We start from the raw sequence: 11,541 nt of genomic DNA, 5'->3' as shown, positions 1-11,541 counted from the left end.
GCTGCCCCGTTGCCTCCCCCATCCCGGGTTGTATAATTACCTGTTGCCGGGGTCGGGTCAGCACTGCTTCAGGCCTCCGGTGTGCGTCCCCTGCGTCGTTGCTATGCGCTGCACGGCGCAATGACTAGTGACGTCACTCATCATTGCGTCTCGCAGCGCATAGCAACGACGCAGGGGACGCACACCGGATAGCCGATAACCGGATAGCCGATAGCAGGGGGAGAGAAGCTGCGGCAGCAGGGCTCTAGACCCCAGGACAGGCAGGGGCAGAGAAGCCGGCTGGTCTCTGCACCTGCAAAAGCCGCTGCAGTTCATTGATTTAAAGGGGTTCTCCGGTGCTAAAAAATATTATCCCCTATCCAAAGGATAGGGGATAAGATGCCTGATCGCGGGAGTCCCGCAGCTGGGGACCCCCGGGATCATGCACGCGGCACCCCCTTTGTAATCAGTGCCCGGAGCGTGTTCGCTCCGGGACTGATTACCGGCGACCGCAGGGCTGGCGGCGTGACGTCTCGCCTCCGCCCCGTGTGACGTCACGCTCTGCCCCTCAATGAAAGCCGACGGGAGGGGGCGTGATATCTATCACGCCCCCTCCCGTAGGCTTGCATTGAGGGGCGGAGTGTGACGTCACACGGGGGCGGAGGCGTGACGTCACACGCCGCCTGCCCTGCGGTCGACCATAATCAGACCCGGAGCGAACACGCGCCGGGCACTGATTACAAAGGGGGTGCCGCGTGCATGATCCTTGGGTCCCCAGCTGTGGGACTCCCGCGATCAGGCATCTTATCCCCTATCCTTTGGATAGGGGATAAGATGTTTAAGCACCGGAGTACCCCTTTAAAGCCCCCGCTTTAAATCATTGAACTGCAGCGGCTTATCGTCGTATAACACACAGATAGACTTTAGGCAAAAAATTTTAGGCTAAAATATGCGTGTTATATGCCGATAAATACAGTTTTTAAAAAATGGGAAATGTGGGTGATTTTAGTTTTAAGCGTAGAGAGGATTTTTCTTTATACTTTAAAAAAAAAAATTTTTTTTTTTTTTACACTTTTTAAGTCCCTATAAGCAATCATTTGATTGATTTTATTCAATGATTAGCTATTGCAATGCATTACATTTTTCTGTGATCTGTTCGTACAGCCTTCCTGCCTGCTTCTACTAGCTATAGAAGCAGAAGCCTTCAGAAGGCCTCAGACTGCCATGAGATCGCATTAGCTCCCCACTATCTGGTTGCAGGGCACCGATAAACACAAATGATGCGGTATATAACTGTTGCCCAGATACTGAAACCTGTTCCTATTTTCTTTTTTTAATTTAATTGTTAGTGCATTATTTTAAGGGCAGCCATCTCGCCTGAGTGTTTTTTAATAGCATTTAGAGTAATCCTATAAAGCAAGCCCCATGTACATAGGCAACAATAGACTGTCCCAGACCGAACGTGCTTGAAAGTGTGTGTTTACCAGGCATGCTCTGTGATATGTGCAGAGGTCACTCCACAGGGAGGGGGAAGATGAACTGTGAACATCATCTATTGTCTTTATCTGTATCTATTAAACAATAGGTAATTTTCTAAGAACATGATAGACCATTAAAAGGAAAATATTGGTGTAAAAACTGCAGAGCCAACACCACACATCATTACCAGCATAAAATGTTCTTTAATATTTTTTTCACTTAACACTTGTTCAAAAGGTGAAAATAAAATATAAGTTAAATGTTTACTAAATTAAGTTTTATACATGAATCTTCAATGAATTCCAAGGAGGTAGAGCTAAACGGAACAAAATTGACCACATAGATACTTAATTTTTTTTTTACATTGTAAGTTGTCTCTAAGTATCTGACATTATGGTTGAAATTCTGTATATACACGGGGACAATAGAATGACTTCATGTGAATGCTTGTCCAGTCTTTTAGTAATGAAGCCTATTCATTCTTATTGTGTTCTAAGACTTTATAAGCTTGTGCCGGTGATGCTTCTTCTGACACAACAGGAAGAGTGGCTGGCGTATAGATTTCTGATAAACTGTCATTGCTTTGCAGAGCGCCATAGGAAAATGAGCTTCCAAAATCTGGTTGGATTGTGCTACCAGTATCATGCATGTTGATCCCACCTATAACAAGAAATTACACATTTTATTAGATATTAGTGAGTATGTTGCATAGGTCTTTCCACAATTGCATGCTAGCTGTAGTACAGGAGTACAGTATCAGACACTAAGTTGCTTATTTCCAGGGTAACACATTTACCTTAAAGGGGTACTCCGCCCCTAGACATCTTATCCCCTATCCAAAGGATAAGGGATAAGATGTCAGATCACCGCGGTCCCGCTGCTAGGGATCCCCGGGATCCCCGCTGCGGCACCCCGCTATCATTATATTTGATCATTATATCATTTTCGATTGGATTGAGATCTGGGCTTTGGCTAGGTCATTCAAACACATTTACATGTTTCCCCTTAATCCACTCAAGTGTTGCTTTAGCAATGTGTTTAGGGTCTTTGTCCTAGCCGCAAATCATGCACAGAGTGGTACAGGTTTTGCTCAAGAATATCCCTGTATTTAGCACCATCCATCTTTCTCGCAACTCTGACCAGTTTCCCAGTCCCAGCTGCTGAAAAACATCCCCACGGCATGATGGTGCCACCACCATGTTTCACTGTGGAGATGGTGTTCTTTGGGTGATGTGTTGGGTTTGCGCCAGACATAGCGTTTTCTTTGATGGCTGAAAAGTTCAATTTTAGTTTCATGAGACCAGAGCACCTGCCTCCGTATATTTTGGGAGTCTCCCAAGTGTCTTTTTGCAAAATCAAGACATGCCTTTTGTTTTTAGCTGAAAGTAATGGCTTTCTTCTGGCCATAAAGCCCAACTCTATAGAGCGTATGGCTTATTGTCGTCCTATGTACAGATATTCCAGTCTCTGCTGTGGAACTCTGCAGCTCCTCCAGGGTTACCTTGGGTCTCTGTGCTGCCTCTCTGATTAATGCCCTCCTTGCCTGGTCCGTGAGATTTGGTGAGTGGACGTCTCTTGGCAGGTTTGCTGTTGTGCCATGTTCTTTCCATTTTGGTTATGATAGATTTGATGGTGCTCCTGGGCATCATCAAAGATTTGGATATTTTTTTATAACCTAACACTGACTTGTACTTCTCAACATTGTCCCTTACTTGTTTGGAGAGTTCCTTGGTCTTCATGGCAGTGTTTGGTTACTGATGCCACTTGCTTAGGTGTTGCAGCCTCTGGGGCCTTTCAAAAAAGGTGTGATTATGTAATGACAGATCATGTGACACTTAGATTGCACACAGGTGGACATCATTTCACTAATTATGTGACTTCTGAAGGTAATTGGTTGCACCAGAGCTTTTTATGGGCTTCCTAACAAAGGGGGTGAATACATACGCACATGCCAATTTTCTATTTCTAAACAATAGTTTTATTTATACATTTTTCTCATTTCACTTCACCAATTTAGACTATTGGGTTTTGATCCATCACATAAAATTCAGATTAACAAAACATTAAACTTAAAGGGGTACTGCTATGGAAAACTTTTTTTTTTTTTTTAATCAACTGGTGCCAGAAAGTAAAAAAAAAACCTTAATCCTTCCAGTACTTTTTAGGTGCTGTATACAAAAGAGAAATCCAAAAAAGAAATGCATTTCCTGTGATGTCCTTACCACAGTGCTCTCTGCTGACCTCTGCTGTCCATTTTAGGAACTGCCCAGAGAAGGAGAAAATCCCCATATAAACATATGCTTCTCTGGACAGTTCTTAAAAATGGACAGCAGAGGTCAGCAGAGAGCACTGTGGTCAGGACATCACAGGAAATGGATTTCTTTTTTGAATTTCTCTTTAGTATACAGACCCTAAAAAGTACTGGAAGGATTAAGATTTTCTTATAGAAGTGATTTACAAATCTGTTTAACTTTCTGGCACCAGTTGATTTAAAAATAAAAAAAAATAAAAAAAGTTTTCCACGGGAGAACCCCTTTAAGTCTATAATGTACCAAAATATGAAAAAAGTAAAAAAAAGGGGGGGGGGGGGGGTGGGGGGTGAATACTTTTGCAAGGAGCTGTAAACTAACTATCCTTAAGAGTGAAGATAACTGTCTCTTAGTGCCACCTATAGGTATATTCTACCTAAATCAATGTTTAAAGTGTCAATTGTAAAATGCCCATAAATGCTCCAGCTGGTGTAGTAATTGGCCATATAATGATTCTATAGGGCTGCTTACTCTACCTTCAGTTTTGTGGTGGCTGGGGGCGTTTCTTTAGGAGCATGACAACTTTCTCTTTTCTCTGCCCCCTCTCTCACCTTTGTCATATGGCCTGCACTGAAGGGTTCCATGTCCACAGTATAGGGTGCAAATCCACAAGAAATTCCATAGAGAAACACATAAGCATGCATATAAACAATGAATTGATGTAGTACAATGATTACCAGGCACACTGACCATCAATACATTGTCCTTCTCTGTATATGCTGCAGATGTCTGGCCCCTGTATCCCTCTCACATAGTTCAGCTGCCACAGCTGAGTTCAGTGAGACAGTGAATGAGCAAAGCAGGGAGATAACCCCAGCCCCCTGTCAGCAAATCTGTCCATATTTGCTGTTGATAGGACGGATCAGACTAGGAGACCAGGGTCTGATGACAAAATAAAGAGACCCCTAGTGGCTGTTTTATTAAAACAGGTTTTCACATCTTTGGCAAAACATCTTTTTAAATAAAGTATTAAGAAAATGCTTATTTTTTTAAGGGAGTATTTAATTTAAAAAATATTTTTTTCCATGGCAGTAACATTTTAATATTAGATTGGCCAAAGCAAAGTCTCCTTCAGGAGGTAAAATACCCATCTCTTGACAGCTATTTTAGAGTTTTTGCCACTAATTCTCACTGAGGACATGTGGGGAGATTTAATTAAAACCTGTGCAGAGGACAAGTCGACCAGTTACCCATAGCAACCAATCAGATTGTTTCTTCTATGTTTAAAAATACTGCTGAAAAATAAAAGAAGCAATCTGATCTCGCCCATTGACTTACAGAATATGTAGGTGGCACTAGAACAACAGATTTCTTCCTTCTGGAATCCTTGGAAAAAATAAGTAGCAAAATGGATCAAACCTCCTGTCATAAAACCAGTGGGAACAAACTGTAAGGTCCCATTCACATATATTTTGGCATATGTCGGATGGTTAACTGTATGTTTTTAATGTATACATTAACTATTAAGAATCCGTTTCTGCATTTTAAATAAATTATACTTTTAGCAATACTGCTGCATTTCTGTTGTAGTGTGCACATATAGTAAAAGCTGCTGCTTTGTTTCCAGGCTATAAAAATATTTACAGTTTCCTTCTGTAAGACATATTTGCTTTACATTGACATTTGGCTTCCACAGACCCCAATGAACCTCAAAATAAAAAACATACATAATGCATGCCTTTTTATTTTTTTATTAAATGTGAAATATCTATGCTTCTGCATCCAGTACACAGATGTAAAGCTAACAAAAAAATATTTAGAGGCACTTTTTGTATACCTTTGCTATGGATATGTTGGGCTACATGTTTGCATTGCATTTTCAGGTGCATAAATGTGTTTGTCAGGTACACAGCAAAAATGTGATGTGAATGGGGCCCAAGTTTTATTTGAGTGTTTTTACTAGAACGAGAGATCGGATGTTTCAACATAACTTTTGGTTTTAATATAGCTGCTAAGCCTGAACAGTATTTTTACCTGGCATAGAATTGATGGCAACATATGGTTCAAAAGCTTTGGTCTTCTTTCTGTTCCTGGTAATGAGGAAGACTCCCATAAATGCAATAAGGCACCTTTGGAAAAAATAAAAAAAATACAGGAGGAATTTATTATTGTGGGTAGACTATTTTTTTGGTTACGCTTTAGCACATTTGGGATTGCTGCGCCTCTTAGTGATCATTAATTTTCTGAAAATACTCTACCTGTGGCTTTTTTTTTTTTTGCTTATGCATTAAACTAGGATTTATCATAGGCGATAACTGTAAAAAAAATATTGTGCAAGCTTCATCCTAAAGAAAGGTTATTTATAGTATGGAATAGTAAAGTGTGCACATTTAAAGGGGTACTCCCGTGGAAAACTTATTTTTTTAAATCAACTGGTGGCAGAAAGTTAATCAGATTTGTAAATCACGTCTGTTAAAACATCTTAATTCTTCCAGTACTTTTTTCGGGGCTGTATACTAAAGAGAAATGCAATAAAGAAATGCAGTTCCTCTGATGTCATGACCACAGTGCTCTCTGCTTCCCTTTGCTGTCCATTTTAGGAACTGTCCAGAGCAGCATATGTTTGCTTTTGGACAGTTGCTGTTTGGACAGTTCCTAAAATGGACAGCAGAGGTCAGCAGAGAGCACTGTGGTCATGACAGAGGAAATGCATTTCTTTTTTTTGGATTTCTCTTTAGTATACAGCCCCTAAAAAGAAATGCATTTCCTCTGATGTCATGACCACAGTGCTCTCTGCTGACCTCTGCTGTCCATTTTAGGAACTGTCCAGCGCAGGAGAAAATCCCCATAGCAAACATATGCTTCTCTGGACAGTTCCTAAAATGGACAGCAGAGGTCAGCAGAGAGCACTGTGGTCATGACATCAGAGGAACTGCATTTCTTTATTGGATTTCTCTTTAGTATACAGCCCCGAAAAAGTACTGGAAGGATTAAGATTTTTTAATAGAAGTGATTTACAAATCTGTTTCTTTCTGGCACCAGTTGATAAAAAAAATAAAAAAAAATAAAAAGTTTTCCACGGGAGTACCCCTTTAATGACTTTTCTCATGAAGAAGAATTGATATGTGATCTACCTTATCCACTATTTCACATTCAGTAAAAAAAGATGGGATGTCTGATAGCGGGGGTCCCACACGGGGGCGGAGTTGTGACCTCACGATACTCCGGCCCCGTGATCATCACGCTGCACACTCTGATCCTCCAGTGCTGCGGAGAGTTTGCAAAGGTGGGTGCTGAATGATAGATTGCGGGAGTCCCCAGCGGCGGGACCCCCACGATCAACACCTTTGGATAGGGGAAAAGATGTATTAGGGCTGGGGTACCCATTTAAAGAAAATCAATAATTATGTTAAAAAAAAGATTTTTTAGACTTACCATAAAATCTCTTTCTCGAAGGATCCATTGCGGGACACAGACCTTGGGTATATGCTGCTGTCTCTAGGAGGCTTGAGACTATGGTAACCAAAAAGTCGGCTCCTCCCAGCAGGATATACCCGCCTCCAGGCCACTGAGCAATTCAGTTTTAGTCCCAGAGCAATAAGAGGCGACAGACAGGTCAAAGGAAAAAAAACATGAACTGTCCGAGAACCAGAAGAAAAATTAACTGAACACTCCCTCGGACAGATAACCGAATAGGAACCCCAGAAAAGGGCGGGAGCTGTGTCCCCCAATGGATCCTTTGAGAAAGAGATTTTACGGTAAGTCTAAAAAATCTCCTTTTCTCTATCGGCTCCATTGGGGGACACAGACCTTGGGACGTACCAAAGCCGTCCCTTGGGTGGGCAGAGAAAAAAAGGTCAGGTAGTCGGCTGTACCACCGCCGCCTGCAACACTATGGCCCAGACTAGCATCAGCCCATGCGAAAGTATGAACCTGGTAGAATCTCGAAAAAGTGTGCAAAGACGACCAGGTGGCCGCTTTACAGATCTGCGAGGCAGAGGCCTTGTTTCGGAGAACCCAGGATGCTCCCACAGAGCGGGTGGAATGAGCCAAAACCCTGAAGGGTGGGATCTTCCCCTTGCAGCGGTTTGCTTCCGAAATAGCACATCGGATCCACCTAGAAATGGTGGCCTTGGAGGCAGGCTGTCCCTTCCGATGACCTTCCGTAAGGACGAAAAAAAGAATCGCACTGACGAAAGGAAGAGGTGACAGAAAGATAAGTCCGAACAGCCCGTACCACATCAAATTTGTGGAGCAGGCGCTCCCTGGGATGAGAAGGAGCGGGACAAAAGGACAGAAGGACGATGTCCTCGTTGAGATGAAAAGCCGAAACGACCTTAGGTAAGAAGGACGGATCTGGCCGGAAGGCAACCTTGTCCTGATGAACTATCAGGAAAGGAGAACGGCAGGAAAGAGCTGCCAGTTCAGATACTCTCCTAATGGAAGTAATAGCTATAAGAAAAGCCACTTTCCAGGATAGGAGGCGAAGGGGAACCTCCCTAAGAGGCTCAAAAGGTGCATCCTGAAGAGTGCCTAGAACTAAGTTCAAGTCCCAAGGGGGAGAAGGGGACCGGTAAGGGGGGGACAGCATGTGCCACGCCCTGAAGGAAGGTCCGGACATGCGAATTGGAAGCCAGAGGACACTGAAAGAGAATGGAAAGGGCCAAAACCTGACCCTTAAGGGAGCTGAGAGCCAGCCCTTGTTCCAACCCCGACTGCAAAAAGGAGAGGAGACGGGGAACGGAAAAGGTAACTGGAGAAAAGGTCTGAGTTTCGCACCAACGAAAGTAAGCCCGCCAGGTATGGTGATACATTTTCACAGAGGAGGGCTTGCGAGCCCTGAGCATGGTGCGAATTACCTGGGAAGAGAAGCCGCGGGCCCTTAGAACCGCGGTCTCAACCGCCACACCGTCAAATGCAGCGACTGTAAATTGGGGTGGCAAAGGGGACCCTGTGACAGTAGGTCTGGACGAAGTGGAAGACGGAACGGAACGTCGTCCAGAAGCCAGACCACGTCAGCATACCATGCCCTTTGAGGCCAGTCTGGAGCCACCAGAATGGCGGGGACTCCTTCCGCCTTGATCTTCCTCAGAACCCTGGGAAGGAGGGTGAGAGGAGGGAACAGGTAGGGCAGGACAAAGCCCGACCACGTAATTACTAGGGCATCCACGGCTAGAGCCTGGGGGTCCCTGGACTTTGACACAAACGTCAGAATTTTCCAGTTGTGTCGAGACGCGAAGAGATCCACGTCTGGGGTCCCCCAGAGGTTGCAGATCTGTGCGAACACCTCCGGAAGAAGGGACCACTCTCCGGGGTCAGCTGAGGACCGACTGAATAAATCAGCTTCCCAGTTGAGCACTCCTGGAATGTGAATCGCCAAAATGGCTGGAACTACCTGTTCCGCCCAGAGGAGGATCTTTGTCACCTCGAACATGGCTGCTGAACTGCGACTGGACACGGACAGGGTGGCCCTGAAGCAGGGACTCCCAATGCTTCAGACAAAGGAAAATCGCCATCAGTTCCAGGATGTTTATGGAAAGAAGGGCTTCTGGTGGAGGCCTTGATGAGGAGGTCGTCCAAGTAGGGTATCACTGATACCCCTCTTGACCGTAACAGAGCTATCACAGGCGCCAGAATCTTGGTACATTGGTAAACTCGTGGCGCTGTGGCCAGACCGAAGGGGAGAGCCGCAAAGCGGAGGTACCGCTGGTGTCCGGGAAAAATTGGAACATGGAGGTAGGCATCCTTGATCTCAGCCGAGGAAAGAAACTCCCCTTGATCCATAGACGCCACCACCAAACGGAGAGATTCCATTCGGAAATTGGAGATTCAATTCGGATAAGAAGATGTTGGTTTAGACATTTGAGATCCAGGATTGGCCGCACAGAACCGTTTTTTCTTGGGAACCACGAAAAGATTGGAATAGAAACCCCGAAAGCGTTCCCTTGAAGGAACCGGGACAATGACACCCTGGATGAGAAGGGACTGAAGAGCCTCCCGAAATTCCCTCGCAAGCGAGGGAGATCGGGGAGCACAGGACTGAAAAAAAACGATCCCCCGAAAGGGAGGCAAATTCTATCCGGTATCCGTTGGACACCACGTCCCTGACCCAAGAGTCCTGAATGTGTGTGTTCCAAACGTCTCGAAAGAGCAAGAGCCAACCTCCCACCCGAGAAAAAGCTGCGGGTGGGGGCGTCCCTTCATGCAGAAGTGGGTTTGCGGTTGCCCGATTTGGCCGCGAAACGGACGGAACGGTTGGTGTCCGACTTCCAAGAGGGACGCGCCTTGAAAAAGGGGACCTTCTTGTCACGTGGGGGTGCATGGCTGGACCCTTTAGAGGGGCCAGACGTCCGAAAGGAAGAAGACTTCCTGCGGAAAGAAGTGCTAGACTTGTTTTGAGGTGATAAAGAGCTCTTGCCACCTGTCGCCTCAGAGATAATCTCATCCAGGCGCTTGCCGAAAAGTCGGGAACCGGTAAAAGGAATCTCGGTGAGAGACTTCTTAGATGCAGCATCCGCGTTCCACTAGATTACTGGTGGCAAAGGCAGCGCAGCGAGCTGAGTGCAAGGAAGCAGAACACAGAAAGTCTCCAGCTTTGGAACATTGGAGGGCCAGAGCAGACAGTTCTTCCGGGCGAGATCCCGAAAGAATGCCCTGACGGAGTTGGGAATGCCAAACCGAAAGGGCCTTAGACACCCAGGTGGAGGCGAAGGCAGGGAGCAGGGAGGAACCCGCTGCTTCAAAGGCATACTTCGCTAAAGACTCAGCCTTTTTGTCTGCTGGATCCTTGAAGGCAGCTGCATCCGCCAGCGGCAAAGTAGTAGCTTTAGAGAGGCGGGAAACCGGAGGATCCACCTACGGAGAGGAAGTCAATTTGGAGACAAGGTCCTTGGCGAATGGATATCGCGCTTGAACTTTCTTCAGTCCCTGAAACTTCTTCTCAGGGTGCTTCCAGGCAGATTCTAGAATGGCATCAAATTCAGCGTGAGAGCTGAACACTTTGGGTGCCGGTCGGGCACAATGAAAGGATACTTCTGGAGCTGCGTCCGAAGTTCCTGGGTCCTCTAGGTTAAAGGTGTCTCTTATGCCATAACCAATGAGTTCACCGTATCCACTGAGTCCGAACGGTCCTCTGAATCGGATGCCGAATTGGAAACCTCGTCCGCCAGTCCTCCAGGAGAGTGCGAACGAGTGGAGGGGGCCCTAAAAGAGGGAGACTCCGACCTGGTACCTGGCTCAGGAGAGCCAGAGCGGTGACCACGGGAACATCCTCTGGAAGAGCGACGCGTGTGGCCTGAAGAATCGGTCGGGCGAGACCTGCGAGAGGAACGCCCGTGTCTACCAGGAGACTCAGGGGATGAGTTAGAGGAGACACCCCTATTACGCTTATGCAAAGCGTAGGGAGAAGGGGAACGGGACCTCCTAGAGGGCCGGTGAAGGGTAGACCTCTCCAAGGTAGTCAAAACAGAACGGGAGACCTGTGCCAAGTCGGATATAGACTGGGAGAGGGAGGAAACCCAGGCTGGAGGGGCAGCCGAACCCACCGGGTCTGAAGGAGCACCTGGGTTAGAAATAGCAGGGGGGTCTGGGGGAGCAGTGGAGCAGGCAGAACAAGTGGGTTCAGCAGAACCTGGCATTTTTGCAGAGCAGTTTTTACAAGCGTAATGGGTAACTAATATACCCGATCTCTGCTTAGAGGGAGGAACAGTTCTGGGCATGGACATAGCAAAAAAAATGAACAGTCTCACCCAAGTCTGTGTCCCAAGGCAGCTGCTGTGAGGAGAACTCCGCACCGTGGCTGTGAGGAGGGAGAAGAGACGCCGGCCAATAGGAG

The 11,541-nt window shown here is 46.0% G+C and overlaps 1 protein-coding gene across 5 annotated transcripts in view; it reads right to left on the bottom strand.

The window, feature by feature from the left end:
• Positions 1-1,623: 1,623 nt before the first annotated feature.
• Positions 1,624-11,541, bottom strand: part of NIPAL3 (NIPA like domain containing 3) — a 53,159-nt gene continuing 43,241 nt past the window's right edge. For 4 of the 5 annotated variants that reach the window (XM_056557047.1, XM_056557049.1, XM_056557046.1 and 1 more), the window contains exons 11-12: positions 5,742-5,836; positions 1,625-2,118 (exon numbers count right to left, since the gene is read on the bottom strand). In XM_056557047.1, the coding sequence (XP_056413022.1) occupies positions 1,931-2,118; positions 5,742-5,836 (283 nt within the window). In that variant the 3' untranslated portion in view covers positions 1,625-1,930. Of the gene's footprint in view, positions 2,119-5,741; positions 5,837-11,541 lie in introns of all 5 variants that reach the window. The other variant, XM_056557050.1, reaches the window with a different exon arrangement.

The sequence above is a fragment of the Hyla sarda genome, chromosome 2 (assembly GCF_029499605.1).
Source record: "Hyla sarda isolate aHylSar1 chromosome 2, aHylSar1.hap1, whole genome shotgun sequence".
Classification (NCBI taxonomy): domain Eukaryota; kingdom Metazoa; phylum Chordata; class Amphibia; order Anura; family Hylidae; genus Hyla; species Hyla sarda.
The sequence above is the reverse complement of the archived record's forward strand: the minus strand, read 5'-3'. Positions and strand labels throughout refer to the sequence as shown.